Source organism: Paroedura picta, chromosome 5, assembly GCF_049243985.1.
Source record: "Paroedura picta isolate Pp20150507F chromosome 5, Ppicta_v3.0, whole genome shotgun sequence".
NCBI classification, from domain to species: domain Eukaryota; kingdom Metazoa; phylum Chordata; class Lepidosauria; order Squamata; family Gekkonidae; genus Paroedura; species Paroedura picta.
The window spans coordinates 16,297,142-16,316,212 of NC_135373.1; the positions used below are offsets into that span (position 1 = coordinate 16,297,142).

Below are 19,071 nucleotides of genomic sequence, written 5' to 3' on the forward strand. Positions count from 1 at the left end.
TTTGGGCACACATGCCACCCAACCCCTGTAGTGGTAGCGGGGCAGCGGAGGTGGAGAACTGCTGCTCTATGGCCTCTTCCTATCCCTTCCCCAAGCACCCACCTACTTGGATGCCAGCCTTGGACACATGAAGCACTCTTAAGAACATCTTTTGACCATGCGCAGAGTTCCCCCCCTCCCCCAATCCCAAAGCCCAGCCAGCTGACACAGAGATGAGTTCCAAAGCTGGGGGGGGGGGGGGGCTGTCAGAACACAGATTTCCCTGCTCTCCTTTTTGTCCAGGACCCCCCCCCCCGCCTCCTACTGGAGAGAGCTCTCTTGGACCCTTCATGTCCGCCTGTCGAGGAGTCCAACCTGAACCCCGTGGGTTCCCGGAGCCACAGTGATCAAGCAACAGACTTGTAAAAATATAAGTGTGGTTTATTAGAAAGAGGTTTAGAAATATTAATCAGTCTGCAATGCATCACATAGCACAGGGGATGATAAAAGCGAGCTGACCGGTCCAGGGCATTGAACAATGCATCAGGCGCGCTGACTTGCTTCCTTCACTCAAGCACGTCATGGTCTGCAGTCCTCCCCAAATCCAACCTGGCCTTTCATTTTTCTGATCTTCAGGCCAATTATGGTTTTTGTCTGTCTTGGTCGGGCAATGAGAACGAGCCAAGGGGATCCTGGCCAGCCAGAAGACTCCCTCCCATCATGCGGCTCACCAATTCTCACATAGAGCCAATGACTGACCCTAGGGTGGCATGCTCCGGCCACTTCGGCACTGGCCACCTCGGGCTTTGGTGCTTGCCGAAGTGTGCCAGAGTGCACAACCCTAAGGATCTCCTCCCATGCTTTGGCATTAGAGATTATCAGAGTCCTGTAAGGCAGGGGTAGTCAACCTGTGGTCCTCCAGATGTCCATGGACTACAATTCCCATGAGCCCCTGCCAGCATTCGCTGGCAGGGGCTCATGGGAATTGTAGTCCATGGACATCTGGAGGACCACAGGTTGACTACCCCTGCCATAAGGAGCCCTCAAGGGGAGCTGCCTGATACTGCCAACTTCCCCCTGCACACACCACCATGTTCGCTAGCCTAGGACCACCGTTTTCGACATGGCTCAAAGGGAGAAGTGTTTGGCCCAACCCTGAGCACTGGGGTGTGTGTGTGTGGATCTGGCCCCCTGCCGTAGGCCAAGCGTGCCAGGGGTAGGGGGTTTGGGCATCCTCTCTCATCACACACTGACAGACGGCTTGGAGGAGTCAGAAGAGCAGCTGGGTAATGTCTCCTCTGGTGGGGTATTGGGGGGAGGGCTTCTGCAGCCTGCAGCCTGACCCTTTTGGCCCACCCCTCAGAAGAAGCAGCCCCAAGCGTGTCCCATTGTGGTTAGTACTTGGATGGAAGACCACTGAGGAAGCCCAGGGTTCCTGCACGGAGGTGGGCAATGGCAAACCTGTCGCCTTCAAAACACCCCAGAGGGGTCGCCATAAACTGGGTGCCCATCTGCAGCACTTTCCGACGATGTGATGCAGAACAGACCTTTCAGCAGACGAGGAAATGCAGGAGGTTGTGTGCAAAGAGAGAGAGATGATTCGTGCTGGGACCAACTTGAGCTGGGACCTTCGGCGCAGCCCTGGTCGTCGCTGGAGGTGGTGTGATGAGCTGCCGTCGAGGGGTGCCGTCCCTCAGCCTGTGGGCGTGGGGCTCCAGTCCCTCCCCAGGGCTAGCGCGAGAGGACCTGGAATTCGAAGGGGCGTGGGACGTTGCCCAGGCCGGTGCACTGGGGTGCCAGGTCAATCTCGGCCGGGGTGACCAGCGGCCGGAAGGTGAAGTGCTGCAGGAGGGTGGTGAGGAAGAGGAAGATCTCCATGCGGGCCAGGCCGGCTCCCAGGCAGATGCGCTTCCCTGTGGAGCAGAACCCCTGTGAGCCAGGGGTTCTGCCGCAGTGGCTGGCCCTTGTTTTGGCACACATCTCATGTCACTTGGCAGGTTGGTGGTGGGGAAGGGCTGATGTCAGGAAGAGGGCACCTCCGGCACATTGAGAAAGGAGCCCTCCATGCGGACTGCAGAGGGCGCCCTTGGCTCAACTTTACTGCGGAGGCCGGCAATCAGACAGCAGGCAGGCAGCCTCCCTGGACGTTCTCTCTGAGGAATTGTGTGCCCACGAAAGCTCATACCTGGAATACCACTTTCTTGGTCTTAAAGGTGCCTGACTGGACTCTAAAGCTGTTCTGTCTCCCTGAAGGTTTCCTTCCTTGTGTTTGGGTGTTCTGGCATATGCGTTGGGGGTGCTTGATGTTTACTGCTGGGGGTGGTGATTACCTTGCAGCCATGCCCTGGGAATCTAGAGGATGGGCTGTCAGCCTGTTCTCCTTGGGGTCCTCCTAACTCACAATGGCACATGCCCAATCTCATCAGGTCCCAGAAGCTAGGCAGGATCGGGACCTGGAGGGGGAGACCCCCAAGGAAGGCTCTGCAGAGGAAGGCCAGGGCAACCCACCTCCCCTGTTCCCTTGCCTGGAAAGCCCCTGGCTGGAACAGAGGAAAGTCAGCTCTGGCTGGCTGGCTGTCACAATGACTTGTCCAGGCCAATACTGTGTGTCATGCAGTGGCCCAAACCCAGGGGCAATCAGGAGGTCCACCAGCAGGGCCAGAAGAAGCTGGTTTTTGTATCTCACTTTTCTCTGCCCGAAGGAGTCTCAAAATGGCTTCCAATCGCCTTTCCTTCCTCTCCCTACAACAGACACCCTGGGAGGTAGATGGGGCGGAGAGAACTCTGCAAGAACTGCTCTAAGAGAACTAGGATGGACCAAGATCACCCATCTGGCTGCAGGTGCAGGAGGAGTGAGGAACTGAACCTGGTTCTCCAGATTAGAGGCCAGTGCTCTTAACTGCGACACCAGGTTGGCTCTCTAGAAGGCCTCCCACTCTTGCCCCTCAAGCACTGAGGAGACAGAGCAGAACTGTGCTTTAACAGCCACTTGTGGACCTCTGCTCTAGATGTCTGAGAGCCAGCTGGGTGCCGTGGTTGTGGCAGCCTCTAATCTGGAAAGCCTGATTCCACATGCAGCCAGCCGGGTGACCTTGGGCCAGTCACAATCCTAGTAGATCTGTAGTCATAGCGCAGTTCTGTCAGAGCTCCCACAGCCTCCCCTACCTCACAGGGTGTCTGTTGTGGGGAGAGTAAGGGAAGGTGACGGTCAGCTGCTTGGAGACTCCTTTGGGGAGAGAAAAGCGGGTTATATAAACCAACTCTTCTTTATCCAACTCCTTCCTGAAGCTGTCTGTGCTTGTAGCTGCCACTGCCACTTCCTGTGGCAGGGAATTCCACCTGTTAATTACAGGCTCCCCCGGTGAGCTTGGGCCAGTCAAACTCTCTCAGCCTAGCCTACCTCACAGGGTTGTTGAGGGGATCCAACAGGACAAGAGAACAAGCTCCTTTGGGTCCCCACGGGGGAGAAAGGGAGCCAGTCAATAAGCAGGGACCTTGGGCTGGTCAACGGGCATCGCAGATCTGCCTGCCCTTCAGGAAACTCACAGACACTAGGGAGTTACAGCTCCCGCTCCCTTCAGTGGCATCTCCCCCTTTCCTTACTCTCAGGTGTGCACAATGTAGTTTTGGGTGTGGGGATGTGCAGGCTAAAACACTACTGCTTACTCCAGCATGCTTCGGCCGCTCGGGCAAGCACCGAAGTCCGAGGCGGCCGCTCCTGCGGCCGCCTCGGACTTCGGTGCTCGCCCAAGCGGTCGAACCGCGCAACCGTAGGCTAAAGCCCCAGTTCCTTCTTGCCAGTTTGGGATGTTGCATCCCCCCCTCCCCCCGCGCATACCTGGGGCAAAAGGCATGAAGGCCTCGTTGCTTTGGAAGGAGTTGTTTTCATCCAGGAAGTTGGCTGGGTTGAAGGAATTCGGGTCCTTGAACTGGGATGGGTCGAAGTGCACTGAACTCAGCAACGGGATCACGTTGGTGCCCTGTTTTTTGGGAGAGTGGTGGGGCGGGGGAGACACTGGTGGTCATACATTGGATGGGAATTCAGAGAGAGCTACAGCAGCTGGTAGCTTCCCCCATCCAAAGACAGAGGAATGCGTGAACTATCTGCAGTGTACTGCAGATCATTCATTCATTCATTCATTCATTCATTCATTCATTCATTCATTCATTCATTCATTCATTCATTCATTCATTCATTCATTCATTCATTCATTCATTCATTCATTCATTCTTGTGGCCAGCCATTTGTCTTCAGAAAAGCAGGAGAGGCAGTTGATGCACTCATCCCTCAGCACACGGGAAACAGAATCCCGGACATTCTGCCTTCCTGTCCCTGGGACCACGAGAGCAGCACAAGGGCCAAGGGTTGCATGGGTTACCTGGCTCCTTCTCCCCCGGGTTTGCGGCCCAGCAGAGCTGCCATGGCCAGGGTACGGGGAGGGAGTTCTGGCTGGTGAATTCTGGGAGGACCGCAGTGCACCTGAAAGCTTATACGGAGAATGGACCTTGGCTGGTCTTTGAGGGGCCCTGGACTTGCAGAGGGCTCCGAGCATCTGCTTGGGCAGAGTGCAGTTGCGAAGGTCTTCTCGCCAGAAATGCTTCTGCTGTCCTCCCACCGTCTCTTTTTCCAGGGCCGGATCCAGGGGCTGGGACTGAGCAGGGCAGGCCTCTGTGGTTTGGGCCCGGCCAGGGCATATGAAGAGCAGCCTCCAACCCCGTCGCTTGCACAGGCTCAGAGACCCTGCAGATGTGCTCCCTGCCCCGCCCAGTAGTTGCAGGAAGGCTTGCAGGGTCTGCAGCTGCCACCCCCAAACTCTGGCCCTTTCAGGAGGTGACCCCTGTGGCGCCTGTACAGGTTGCTGGGACCGATCAGAACATTTTCTGGAGGAACAACCTTCAACTTAAATGGCGAGGGGGGGGCAGCAGTATTTGTGGGGTCCCTCTTCTATCTTGCTGCTGGTTTTAGGACTTGCCCAGGAGCTTCCTTTGCTCGCCTGGGCTTCAAGGGACGGGGAGGAGGAGGAGGCCACTGGGTCATTGCAGGTTGTGCTTTTTTGCTGTGGCCATGCTGCCATGAGGAGGCGAGTTCGAGGCATGCATGCTGGGAGCATCTTTCTCACGTGCAGCGTCTGAGGGGGGAGGGGGCAGGGGCAGAGGGGGTGCTGCCCTACCTTGGGGAAGAGGAAGCTGCGGAAGGGCGTGTCCCTCGTGACGGCCCGGGGCAGCCCCATGGGCAGGATGGTGATGAAGCGCTGGATCTCATAGATGACGGCATCCGTGTAGGGCATCAGCTTGCGGTCGGCCAGGCAGGGGGCCCGGTCACGCCCGATCACTTGGTCAATCTCCTGGTGGACCTTGGCTGCAGACAGACGGGAGGCAGTGAACGGGGGTGGGGGGCTGTTGGGGGACCAAGGTCAGGTTGCCAGCTGCGAGGTGAGTCCTCAAGCCCTCCTGGAACTGTAGCTGAGCCCTGGAGGATAGAGGACAGCCCCCCAGCCCTGCCTTGTCTTCCCCACACACTCTGCCCTCCCCAGGCCAGGGGGATTTGGCTGTCCTGAAGTTGGCAACCCAAACAAATGGCTTATAAGGCCCCTTCTGCCCTCAAGGGCTCTCCAGGTGGGGGTCCGAAACCCAGACCTGGAAGAAGAGCGGATGGCCCCCTTGCATTCTCAGGGCTGTGTAAGGCACGGGGGGGGGGGGCTCTGAGAGTGGACTTGCTGTCATGGGAGGGAGGGCTGAGAGAGGGAGCTCGCTCCAGAAAAGGTTCCTTGCCTCCCATAATGGATGCTTAGACTCTAACTGGAGGCTCAGCCTTGGGGTGACCAATAGATCGTGGCCCTGGGCAGACAGCTGCTCTCACCGGCCACTTTGGGAAACTTCATCAGGATCAGGAAGCTGTACCGCAGGGTGCTGCTGGTGGTCTCGGTGCCCCCGAAGAAGAGGTTGTGGGTGCTCATCACCAGCGTCTCCGTGTGGAAGTAGCTCAGTGGGTCTTGCTTCTCCTGCAAACAGCAGCAGAGACCTGAACATCTGGGGAGGCCAGCATCAAAGCCACTTGCAGATCGGCCAGGGGGAGGCTGCGGCTGAGCCCCTGGCACAGGAGCTGGGGAGGGCAAGGGGGACTCCTGAATCCAGCGCTGCCAACAGCAATTGGCTTCCCCCCCTCCCAGTTCGCATTCCAAGCCAGGCTGGAGATGGTGTCTTTGAGAGAGATGGCTGTTCTGGGTCTTCCTAGAATCATAGAGTTGGAAGGCCCTTCAAGGTCATCTACTCCAACCTTCTGCACAATGCAGGAACTCACAACTACCTGCCCACCCACAGTGACCTCAATTTCATGCTCCCCCCCCCCAAAAGAAATCCAGAATCCAACCTGGCCTACCATCCTACAGTGGCGATCAGCAATTCCCTGGGTATACAAGGAAGGGCCACAAGAGACAAACACCAGCACATCCCTTCTTGCCCACCCACTCACAATCTGCCAAAGTTCACCAAATCAACAATTCTGTCACATGACTATCTAGCCTCTGCTTAGAAATGTCCAAAGAAGAAGACCCCACCACTGAGGAACTGCTCTGTCAGGAGCTTTTCCTGGATGCTTAGCTGTAAAATTTTTTAAAATTAATTTCAACCCCTTGGTTCCGGTCTGAACTTCTGGAGCTACAGAAAAACACTCTGTTCCATCTTCTATATCAGGGGTCCCCAACCCCCGGTCTGCGGCCTAGTACCGGGCCGCAAAGGCCGTCATACCGGGCCGCCAGCAGCCGCGCCTGCCTCCCCCCCTGCAGCGAGAGGGGGGGAAAGAGGCCGGCACGGCAGCCGGCAAGGCAGCTACGCAAACGCGCACGCGCAGAACTGCTGCGCATGTGCGTTTGCGCCCCCTGGTGGCCATAACGTGCATGTGCGGCAACTCTGTGCATGCGTGTTAGCGCCCCCTGGTGGCCAAAATGTGCATGCGCAGCAATTGGTCATCCACGTCTATGAGCAACTGCGGCAGCCGGGCCGCTGGCTCTCCCCCACCCCCGGAGGCAGTCCCTGACCAGAAGAAGGTTGGGGACCGCTGTTCTATATGACAGCCCTCCCAAGTATTTGAAGATTGTTATCATCACCTCTTAGTCTTCTCTCCAGGCTAAACAGACCAAGCTCCCCCAGCCTTTCCTCATACGTCTTAGTCTCCATACTAGGGTTGTGCGATTCGGCCGCCGAAGCAGCCGTTCCGTCCGGGTGCAGCCAGCGCCGCGCCGCGGGGGGGGGGAGGGCAGTGCCGGCAGCGGCATGACAGCGGGCCTGCGTGGTTGCGCCCGCTGTCACGCCGCTGCCGGCACTGCCCTCCCCCCCCTGCGGCGCGGCGCTGGCTGCGCCCGGACGGAATGGCCGCTTCGGCGGCCGAATCGCACAACCCTACTCCATACCCCTCACCATCTTTGTTGCCCTCCTCTGGACATGCTCCAGTTTCTCTACATCTTTCTTCAGATGTGGTGCCCAAAACTGAACACAGTACTCCAAGTGAGGCCTTAACAAAATGGAGTAAAGTGGTAACATCACCTCACGTGATCTGAACAGGACACTTCTTTTAATGCAGCCAAAAATCCCATTTGCCTTTTTAGCTACCAATCACACTGCTGACTCATGTTCAGTGTCTGATCTCCTAAGACCTCCAGATCCTACTGCCAAGACAAGTCTCACCCATCCTATAGTGATGCATTTGATTTTTCCTACCTAAATGAACTTCACATTTATCACTATTGAAATTCATTTTATTCATTTTAGCCCATTTTTCTAGGCTGTCAATATCATCTTGTTTTCTGATTCTCTCTTCTGGTCTGTTTGCTGCCCCACCCAGTTTAGTGTCATCTGCAAATGTAATAAGTACCCCCTCTATTCCTTCATCAAAACCATTTATGTTGAACAAAACATGGCCCAGGACAGATCCCTGAGGCACTCCACTTGTCACTCCTCTCCAAGGTGCTGAACCATTTACAAGTACCCTTTGGGTACAATCTGTCAACCAGTTCTTGATCCACCTAACAGTAATAGGACCTATACCACATTTTACCAACTTGTCAATAAGAATATTATGTGGAGCCTTATCAAAAGCTGTACTGAAATCAAGGTAAACTAGAATCATAGAATAATAGAGTTGGAAGGGACCTCATGGGTCATCTAGTCCAACCCCCTGTACTATGCAGGACACTCACATCCCAATTGCTCATCTACTGTAACCTGCCACCCCCTTGAGCCTTCACAGAATCAGCCTCTCTGTCAGATGGCTATCTAGCCTCTGTTTAAAAATTTCCAGAGATGGAGAACCCACCACCTCCCAAGGAAGCCTGCTCCAACCCCTGTGCTATATCCACAAAATTCCCCTGATCTAGCATGGTAGTAACTTTCTCCCAAAAAGAGTAGATGTTAGTCTGACATGACTCGTTTTTCATACAGCCACATTGACTCTTAGTAATTAGAGCCATCCAGTCTAGCTCCTCAAGGACCGGCTGCTTGATGATTTGTTCTAAAATTTTGCCAGCTATAGACGTCAGGCTGATGGTTCTTTAGTGACCCGGATCCTCCTTTATCCCCCTCTGGAAGATGGTGACCACATTTGCCCACCTCCAATCTTCTGGCACTTCACCTGTTCTCCAAGAATTGTCAGAAATAATGGACAGAGGCTCAGAAATTACATCTGCAAGTTCCTTTAGTACCCTCGGATGCATTTCACCTGGCCCCGAGGATTTGGTTTCCTTTAAAGAAAATAGGTGTTTATGGACTACCCCTACAGTGATCCTAGGCTGCAACTCCCATCCCTCATCACGTGAAATGATTTTGCCACGCTGATTCCCCTCCCAAGAAAAGACTGAGAAGAAGTAGGAACCAAGGAATTCAGCCCTCTCTTCATCACCTGTTACAGTGTCCCTTTCTGGCCCCTGCAATGGACCTGCCATGTCCGCATTCTTCTTCTTCTTTTTACTTTGAATATAACTAGAACCCTTTATTGTTGTTTTTAGCATTTCTTACCTAAGCTCATACTGAAGCTTTTTTAACACTCTCCCTACACGCGTTGGTTATTTATATTCTTCCTTGGTTACAAGATCCTCCTTCCATTTCCGAAATGAGTCTTTTTTATTACTCAGTTCCTTTGAAAGCTGTTGATGGAGCCACCCTGGTTCCTTTAGGTCCCTCCCAGTTTTCCTTCCCAAGGGAATTGTCTGTGATTTTGCCTTCAGCATTTCACTTTTGAGAAACTCCCAACCTTCTTGGACTTCCATCTCAAGTTTTTCCGACCATGGGATTCTACCCAACCTAACTTTAAGTGTGTTAAAATTTGCTCTCCTGAAGTCCAGCCTGTATGTGTGACTACGGACAGTTCTTCTCTTCCCCAAGATCATAAAGTCCAAAATCACACGGTCCCTACTACCAAGCGTGCCCACAACTCCTCCCTGCTGAGTTCACGGGGCAGGGAGCTGCTGGCTGGAGGCCAAATCATGGCTGTGCAAATATCTCAATTTATCCTCCCTTTCAAAATTCCTGCCTGTTTCCCAGCTTCTCTTCCTCCCCAAGCCAGACTGGAGGAAGCACCATCCGGAGCATGAACCAGGCCCGGCGGCTCTTGTGGAAGGCCATACTCAGTGTGACCCGTCTTCCCTGTGCCCTTTTTAAGTGGCCTGCTTGAATGGTGAGCCCCCGAACTCACAGGACCTCTATCATGCAGATGCCTGCCTGCCTGGGTGCCTCCTTGGCCTCGTCCACCAACCTCTGCTGCCTATGCTGGCCTCTGAGGAGGTCCATCCAACATCTCCTGTGAGCCCCCCCCCCTGAACTGTGACCCCCATTAAGAACTCCCTGGGAAAATGGGGGGTGCTTGGCCCCCTCTCTGTGGCACTTGAGCAAAGCCTGGGAGAGGCAGTGGATCTAGAGACCTTCCTGCCAACAGGGCCCTTCTCTGGCCAAGCCCCCACCCCCACCCCAAAAGCAGCTGCTTGAAACTGCAGGGTGAGGAGGGTGCAGGGGAACCACAGGGGCTGGCATCAGTGACATGAGAGGGACCTGGCTGGGGGTCTAGGTTTGCGCTCGGCTGAGAGCAGGGCGGCCTGGAAGGGGGATTGCTCAGGGTGACAGAATTATTATTATTATTAATTCGATTTATTCCCCGCCATGCCCTGACGGCTCATAGCGGGTTACAACAACTGGGCAAAAAACCCCTAAACCCCCCAATTAAAATCCCAGAATAAAAACACACACAAGTTAATCAACCACAAAAAGAGACATGGCAAAAAAAAACAATGCCTCAAACCTCAGTGAACACAACAAGGAGGAGTGGAAGAGAGGAGGTTGCAGATGTTAGTAGCAACCATCACTTCCTGAAAAGGGAGCCATATAGATCACCCTTTCTTTACTGACCTCAACCACAGACTTGGTGGAAGAGCTCCATTTTACAGGCCCTGCAGAATGCCGGAAGCTCCCACAGGGCCCTGCAGCTCTTCAGGGAGCTAATTCCACCATGTAGGGACCAGGACCGAAAAGGGGCTGGCCCTGGTCAAGTCCTGGAGACTCCTGGCCCTCCCTGAGATGAAGGGATGCTGGCCAAGCCTTGGCTGGCATCTGGGTCGTGCTCTCCATCTGGTATCTTAAATTTCTGTTCCAATCTACATCCCTTCTTGCTGGTCCCTTCTTGAGCGCTGCTGGCTGTCCATTTCTGTATTTGGGGACAACCTCCTTGGAGAACTTTGGACAGGACATCTTATTGTGACCTTTGAACTCAGACCAGATCAGTGGCCAAGGTCACTGCACCATCAGATCACTGCACCATCATTTATCTTCTGATTTAGACAAACAGGTTTTTCTGCTTTCTGACATTAACCCCTCAGGCACTTACAATATGCTGCTTTTTGCCATGGCTCCTATGAAAATTTGGGCAAAGTTTACTTCTTCTGAAAGCATTCCTTAGGCTCATTGGTTTGGTGATGTTGTATTGTATTCACTGTATATAGAGATTAGTTATATTTAAATCAAGGTAGATAATTTTTTGAACAAGCAGTTTATTTGATGTATTTTAATGGTATTTTAATTCAGAGTGTAAATATATGTATGCATCTTTTTTTCCCCATAGAATCATAGAGTTGGAAGGGGCCATACAGGCCATCTAGTCCAACCCCCTGCTCAACGCAGGATCAACACTAAGCATCCTAAAGCATCCAAGAAAAGTGTGTATCCAGCCTTTGCTTGAAGACTGCCGGTGAGGGGGAGCTCACCACCTCCTTAGCCTATTCCACTGCTGAACTACTTGGACTGTGAAATTTCCCCCCCTGATATCTAGCCTATATCGTACTTTAAACCCATTACTGCGTGTCCTCTCCTCTGCAGCCAACAGAAACAGCATCCTGCCCTCCTCCAAGTGACAACCTTTCAGATACTTAAAGAGGGCTATCATGTCCCCTCTCAAAACATTTTTCAAAACATTTTTATTAAAACTTATGTCCACAAAATAGATATTACATGGTTTTGTTCCTCCCCATAAACAACCATCATATACAAAGTGAACCCATCACCCATTTTTTAAAATTTGTAATACCCTTAGCTCAGTGCAATAAATTTTACGGACTGACTTGTATCTTAAGTGTTCAATCCTCCATTGGGTTGGTTTGCAACTGATGAGAACCTCTGGGGAGGGTGGGATAAAGAAGAAGAAAAGCTGTTTTTTACATCCCGCTTTTAACTACCCAATGGAGTCTCAAAGTGGCTTACAATCGCTTTCTCTTTCCTCTCCCCACAACAGACACCCTGTGAGGGAGGGGAGGCTGAGAGAACTCTGTTAGGACTCTGTGAGAAGAGCTCTATGAGGGCTGTGACTGGCCCAAGGCCACCTAGCTGGCTTCATGAGGAGGAGCAGGGAATCAAACCCGGCTTGCCAGATTAGAAGCCTTCACACTTAATCACAACACCATGATGGCGAAAACAGTTTTCAATGAACCAGCTGAGGCTGCTGCTGACCGTCCGTCATGGAAGCCGCAGGGTGCAAGACAGACGTCCAGTTCAGTCCCTAAGCCAGGGGCCCTGGGCCTGAGGTCTGGCAGGTGCCTTTGACGTACCTGCTCCATGCGGATCAGGAAGCAGTCGATGAAGTCTCGCGGGGCGCTGGGATTGAGGCTCTCTTGGTGCCTGCGGATGTGCCCTGCGATGAACTGCCGCAGGCTCTCAAAGTTACGGAAGATTTGATGATGCGGCCCCGGCAGGAAGTCCATGAGCCTCGGGAAGATGTTGTAGACCTGCTCAAGGGGAAAGAACCAACACGTATACTGCTGTGAATAAGCGCTCCAAAAGTCCTCTCAAGACTTTCACTCTCCCCCGCATGCCTCATATTCCCTGAAATGGGAAGTCAAGGAAAGGGGATGCGAGAAGTGGTAAGTAACAAGGAGATGCTCAGAATGCAGCTCCAGAAGCCAGAAAGGAAGAGGCAGAGGTTTTGTTCTCCTATCTTTTGATGCAGCGTCAAGAAAGGCCTTAAGAGGTCATTAGTCTGTTTCGTTATAGCCTGCTACAAATTGGCACACAAAGACTCGGGAAAACAAAATCTGGGCAGGCCCTTGGCCATAGCTTCAGTCCAAGTGCCTCTCCCCCTCTAGAGCCGTTGCTGTTTTGAGTCACATGGAGTGGAGGAGTCCCCAAATGCACCCTTCAAAGCTACCCATGAAGCCATGGCCAGGGGACTAAATGGGGGACTCCCTGCCCAACACGAGGCTTTTGCATCACACCAGGCAAAATCTCTCCACGGATCCTTCTCTCCATCTGCCTCCGTGCTGGTCCCCACCCCTGCTGCCGCCACCACTTACCTCCCCCCAAAAGGAGCTCATGATCTTGAAGTTCTCGTTCAAGTGGTCCAGCAGGGTGAGGAAGCTGGCATCCTCATAGTCAAAGCGCTTGCCGAAAACCACAGAGCAAATGACGTTGGCCACGGCGCGGCAGACGGGGTTGATGGGGTTGAAGGGAGACCCTACGAGGGGAAGGAGGAGAGGTCCAAGGACTGAGGGGGCCACCCTTTGGGAGGATGACGTTGGCTCCTTTGAGATAATCCACTTCTCTCTCCCTCCCCCTGCCCCAAATGTTCTTGCCTGGTGTGATGCAGTCACACACCACAGAATAGGGGCACGCTCACCCTTCCCTTGAAGGCTGCCCCCTCCCCAGACATGGGGTGTTTCTCCAGAAGATAGCTTCTAGAAGCGGGGGAAGCTCCTTTGGCCACTGAAACCCTGACCCATGGTGCTCTCAAGCAGCGATTGGATGGAAGTCCACCTGACATCAAGCCGAGCGCCTACCCCCGGTTTTCCGGAACTCTTGCACAAGGCATTGGGCTTCCTCTTGGATCCGCTCCTCAATGCTGCTCCTTCCCACCCCGAAATTCTTCAGAGTCTGCAGGGTAAAGCGACGCAGAACCTTCCACTTTTCCCCATTGGAGAAGGCAATGCCTGTGGGCCGAGGAGGAGAAGGAAGAAGAAGAGTTGGCCAGCGCCACAGCACAGCGAGGAGATGCGGATGCGCCACCAGTGGTCTCTTTGAGTGATCCTTGGCGGTGGGCTCCGCTCCAGGGATTCAGCAGCTGTAGGTGACCGCTTGTCAGGGTTCTATACCTAGCATCGCAATCCTATTTTTGTCACCAAATATGTGGGTTCATAAGAAGAATGCCAGACTACTGGGCCAACCAACAGCTTTTTAATGGAGATTTCAGCAGTGAGTACGTATTGTAACAGGAGACAAGACTGAGACAAGTCCCTCAGCCTTTCTTCATAGGACTTGGTCCCCAGGCCCTGAATCCTTCTCCAGTTTGGTGTAGTGGTTAGGAGGGCGGACTTCTAATTGTCAGGATTGTAGAATCTCTGTCATAAATTAGCTTGAGTTCCTCCATGTCAGTTATATTGTTTTATATTGCTTGGCGCCTGGTTGCTCCAGGTCCTGTATTCTTGCTAGCCATAAAAGTGAATAGTTTGTTTTGGTAACCTTATCACATGTTGTGGCCTCTCGCCTGAGCCTGGGTTTGTTGTCACCTCCTCAAGGCTATGAGAATGTATTTCTGTTTTTCTTACACATGTGTCTTTTCTCTGACTCCCCTCCCTTGGGAACTGTCAAGTTTTGAGCGGGAGAATTGTATTGATAAGCAGAAGCAAATCTGTACTCTAGTCAGATTTGACTTCTCAGTCCTTTGCGTGTAGTACTTTCCAATAAAGCTTTCTTTAATTAAGAAGCCTGTTGTGAGTTCTCTTCACGTTTGACACTAATCTGGCATGCCAGGTTCGATTCTGCGGTCCCGCACATGCAGCCAGCTGGGTGACCTTGGGCTCGCCACGGCACTGATAAAACTGTTCTGAACGAACAGTGATATCAGAGATCTCTCAGCCTCACCCACCCCACAGTGTCTGTTGTGGGGAGAGGAAAGGGAAGGCGACTGTAAGCCGCTTTGAGCCTCCTTCGGGTAGGGAAAAGCAGCATATAAGAACCAACTCTTCTTCTTCTTCTTCTTCTTCTTCTTCTTCTTCTTCTTCTTCTTCTTCTTCTTCTTCTTCTTCTCACTGCTCCCCCTCTGCACCCTTTCAATTTCGTGTTCGCCCTTTTTGAGGCCTCCAGAACCACAAACAATACTGCAGATGCAGCCTGAGCAATGTAGTATGCAGAGGAACTATGCCATCTTGTGCTTTTGATGTGATGCCTCTGTTGATACATCCCAAATCTGCATTCACCTTTTCTACTGCCACCCTACACTGTCTGCTCATATTTAGCTTACAATCCACAAGTACCTCACAATCTCGTTTGCACACACTGCTACCCAGCAGTATATATCCCATCCAGTATGCATGATTCTCATTTTTGTGACCAAGATGTAGAAAGAAGAATTATGCATGCACACAAAAGCCAGAATTAAACTGTGTTGGTCAATGAATCAATCAATTTTATTTATGGTCATAGACTAAAACCCCAAATTTATCTACACAAAGCAGACAATAGGTCTCCAAGCCCATGTATGCAATTGGACAGAGTAGCATTTGATTTAAACTGATTGGTCGTTACGCGTCTGCTTGGATCCTGCCTTGGACCTCAAGCTCAGTCCTCAGCAGATGCACCTACACAACACACTGTGCCTCATTCATATTGGCTGTTATTTCCTTCCTTCATTTGTATCCCACCTATCTCCTCACTGGGACCCAGAGCTGCTGACATCACTCTCCTCCCATTGTATCCTGACAAGAATCCTGCGTGACAGGATGCACAGAGAACCTGTGAGGGAGATTTGAACCCGGGTCTTCTCGAACCTAGTCCAAAAATTAAGCACTACACCACCCTGTGTGTCTCTCAGTTCAAGGGGGTGCCAAGGCTGCCCTGCAAGCCCTGGCTCTGCCCTTGGGTAAGGAGCCCCTGTTTGGGAGGGTGCCACTGTTTCAGCAACCTGCTTACCGTTGCCCTTTGTGAAGCGATAGAAGACGGGGAAGTCCCCCCGGTCGCTGAAGTCATTGGCCTGGTCCACCAGGGCTTCCTTCACGGCTTGGTAACCACACAGGACTACGCAGGGCAGTGAACCCAGGTGGATGGTGTAGACGGGGCCGTATCTCTCGCTGAGCTGAGCAAAGAGAAACCCAGTGTTAGCAGGGCAAGAGCTGCTTGCGGCATTGTGCAGGGGTTTTTAAACATTTTCTTTCAGCAGAGCAAAGACTATGGGCAAGATGTTAAGTCCAACGCTTAAGAAAGCAAGCCAATAAAGTACACCTGTCAGGAAATAAAGGTGGAACAGTCCTGTAAGAAAGGAACATTTTATTCCCTCCAATTAAGAACGAGGCATCCCCTGCCCCCAAAAACGTTGGGAGAACTCAGAACCTGGGTCTGTTGGGTTAATCATGAAATAACCAAGTTTTAACTTTTAACAGGTTCATAGAATCATAGAGTTGGAAGGGACCTCCATGGTCATCTAGTCCAAACCCTGCACAATGCAGGAACTCACAGCTCCCTGCCTACTCATAGTGACCCTAATATCATGCCCAAGTGATTCTCTCCCACCGAAAATCTCCAGAATCTAGGCTGGCCTGGAGGAAATCCACCTTTTGATAGCCTGGGACAGGTTCTCTCTTTTTCTGTTAGGATATTTATTTATTTAGAACCGCCTGTTTTTTCGTGTTGTAAGTTCATAAAATCAGCATTTCTATCAGATGACTATCTAGTCTCTGCTTAGAAACTTCCAAAGAAGGAGAACCTGCCACCTCTTGAGGAAGCCTGTTCCAGTGAGGGACCGCTCTGTCAGGAACTTCTTCCAGATGTTTAGCCAAAGATTATTTTGACTTAATTTAATCCCATGGTTCTGGTCCGACCTTCCAGAGCAACAGAAAACAACTCTGTTCCATCTTCTATATATGACAGCTCTTCAAGCATTTGAAGATAGTTATCATATCACCTTTTAGTCACCTTCTCTACAGGCTAAACAGGCCAAGCTCCCTCAACCTTTCCTCATATGACAGTCTCCAAATCCCTCACCATCTTTGTAGCCCTTCTCTGGACATGCTCCAGTTTCTCTACATCTTTCCTCAGTTGTGGTGCCCAAAACTGAACACAGGACTCCAAGTGGGGTCTAGCCAGAGTGGAGTAAAGTGGTAACATCACCTTGCATGATCTGGACACTATACTTCTTTTAATACAGCCTAAAATCCTATTTGCCATTTTAGTTACCGAGTCACACTGCTGGCTCATGTTCAGTGCCTGGTCTACTAAGACCCCCCAGATCCTTTTCACTTGTACTACTGCCAAGACAAGTCTCACCCATCTTATAGTGATGCATTTGATTTTCCCTACCTAAATGCAGAACTTTACATTTATCACTATTGAAATTCATTTTAGCCCAGTTTTCTAGCCTGTCAAGATCATCCTGTATTCTGATTCTATCTTTTGGTGTGCTTGCTACCCCTCCCAGTTTAGTATCATCTGCAAATCTAATAAGTATCCCATCTATTCCTTCATCCAAATCATTTATAAATATGTTGAACAACACAGGGCCCAGGACAGATCCCTGAGGCACTCCGGTCGTCACTCCTCTCCAAGAAGATGATGAACCATTTACAAGCACCTTTTGGGAGCCATCTGTCAAGGAGTTCTCGATCCACCTAATAGGATCTATACTGCATTTTACCAAATTCTCAATAAAAATATCTTGTGGAACCTTATCAAAAGCCTAACTTGTTGCAATCCACAAAGGCACCATTGTCAATAAAGCTGATGGAAGTTTAACTTTTGGTGTCTTGATGTCTGAACGAGAAGTGGAGTTGGCTGCAGTTGAATCCTGCTAAGATGGAGGTCCTTTGGTCAAGCAACCAAAATCGACTTAGGATCTCCAGCCCTTGAAGAAACAAAACAGGTCAGCACTAGTCTTTTTGACTCTACCTAGGTGGCCACCAGGGAGTCAAAGGAAGGGCAGGAAGTGGGAAGCCAGAGCTTGGCTCTCGTGGCCCATACTTGCCCTTACTCGTGGCCCAGGGCAATGCTGACCCACATTTTAGGGCAGGGGTAGTCAAATTGCGGCCCTCCAGATGTCCATGGACTACAATTCCCATGAGACCCTGCCAGCGAATGCTGGCAGGGGCTCATGGGAATTGTAGTCCACGGACATCTGGAGGGCCGCAGTTTGACTACCCCTGTTATGGCCAGAAAGGAATTTCCCTCCCAGCCCAAGGATTTGGGAGCTTTTTTGCCTCCCCCTGGACACAGAGCAGGGATTGGCGCATCCTCTCAGCTCTTTTGGGAAAGCTTCACCCCTGCCCAAGGGCTGCTCCTGGATTGCCCCTCCTCCCTCCTTGACGGTGTCTGAGGCACACGAGGCTGGCCCCTCGAATACGAGGCCTGGTTGGCGGTGGGGTGCTGCTGGCGTCACCCGGGGTCTGCGCCCTCGAGGGGTCCCCTTCTCCCGCCGCCCCGGACTCCGCTCCCTCCCCTTTCCAGGCCAGGCCGTGGCGCCTTCAGCCCAGGGAGGGCGCTGGAGCCCAGGAAAGCTGTTCGCCGGCTGCGACTGCGGTGCAGAGCCTCTGCCCTTTGGCTCCAGGCAGCGCCCGGAAATCCCAGATCTTGCGCTTCGGCTGAGCGGCACAGGGCAGGCGCGGCCTTGGCTCCCTGGCGCCGGCCCAGGCTCAAGGGCGCCCCTGGGGGTCAGAGGGCCGCCACGCGGGCTTACGGGGCCGACCCGAAGTGTCCTCCTGCTTGCGGCGGGAGCGAGGCCGCTGCCCAGACGTGACCGCGGCGACTTTCGCACGCAAGCCCGGCGCTGGCTGGGGGGGGGGGGGGCTAGGGGCTCGTGACTTCACCGGGCGCCCTCCAGGAGGGGAGCCGAGGGCCGGGCGTGTTTGCACTCTGTTGGCCGGAGGCTCTCCCGGCCCCGTTCCCCGCTCCCCGGGGGGGAGGTTGGCAAGTGGAAGGAAGGGCCGTCGCGGCGCTTACCTTCTCCAGCGAGCGGTACATGGCGCTGGGGTCCAGCTGCAGGAGGTTGCCCAGGAGCGGCAGGGCCGGCGGGCCGGGGGGCAGCCGCCCCTTCTTCGCCCGCCGCCTCCGCTCCTGGCCGGCCCGCAGCCACAGCGCGCCCCCGAGGGCGGCCAGCAGCACAGCCAGCCAGGCGGCCGCGCTCAGCTCCATGGCGCCCTCCGCACACGCGCCGCCCCGCGCTCTTATAGCGCCCCTCGGCCCCACGGGGCGGGCGGCCGAGGTGGAGGAGGCGCCCCTCTGCGGGCAGCCCCCCCCCAGGGCCGGCCCTTCGGCCCCCTCCCGCCCCGCCAGGCTGAGGGGGCTGCGGGACGCCCCGCTGGCTCTGCTGCTGCCGCCGCCCCGCCTGGCGCCCGTCCCCCAGCAGCCCCCCGCAGGCACCGGCGCAAGGCCAGAGGCCGCCCACGCGCGGACCAGAATCCTGCCCCTTGGAAGAGCCGGCCGAGAGCAGAGCCCAGCAGCTCCTAGACGGACCCCCCCCCCCCCCCCAGCACAGAAGGCGCGGTCCCCTGTGGCGACCTGCAAAATCCCTTCCCCCATGCACACACACACACTCTCTGGTGGCCTCAGTTTGACATAATCCTTTTTTACTGCTGTCTCGTTTAA

The 19,071-nt window shown here is 53.4% G+C and overlaps 1 protein-coding gene across 2 annotated transcripts; it reads right to left on the reverse strand.

Moving 5' to 3' along the window:
- Positions 1-399: 399 nt before the first annotated feature.
- On the reverse strand, positions 400-18,828 carry LOC143837148 (cytochrome P450 2F2-like). Of its 2 annotated transcripts, XM_077336671.1 has the most exons (9): positions 18,427-18,827; positions 15,412-15,574; positions 13,284-13,433; positions 12,801-12,961; positions 12,060-12,236; positions 5,840-5,981; positions 5,151-5,338; positions 3,818-3,959; positions 400-1,892 (listed from the first exon to the last, which is right to left on the reverse strand). In XM_077336671.1, exons 1-9 carry the CDS (start codon positions 18,616-18,618, stop codon positions 1,711-1,713), a joined length of 1,497 nt encoding a protein of 498 aa, XP_077192786.1. In that variant the 5' UTR covers positions 18,619-18,827; the 3' UTR covers positions 400-1,710. The 2 variants fall into 2 exon arrangements, with proteins under 2 accessions (XP_077192786.1, XP_077192787.1); XM_077336672.1 differs by lacking the exon at positions 13,284-13,433 and having other exon boundaries at positions 18,427-18,828.
- Between the last annotated feature and the right edge of the window lie 243 nt (positions 18,829-19,071).

Coding starts and splice junctions, on each gene's coding strand:
- LOC143837148 (XM_077336671.1), bottom strand. CDS start 18,618: ATGGAGCTGAGCGCGGCCGCCTGGCTGGCTGTGCTGCTGGCCGCCCTC. Junction 13,434..15,411: donor TCGCTTCACAAAGGGCAACG/GTAAGCAGGTTG, acceptor CTCGGCCCACAG/GCATTGCCTTCTCCAATGGG. Junction 3,960..5,150: donor GCAGCTTCCTCTTCCCCAAG/GTAGGGCAGCAC, acceptor CCCAAAAAACAG/GGCACCAACGTGATCCCGTT.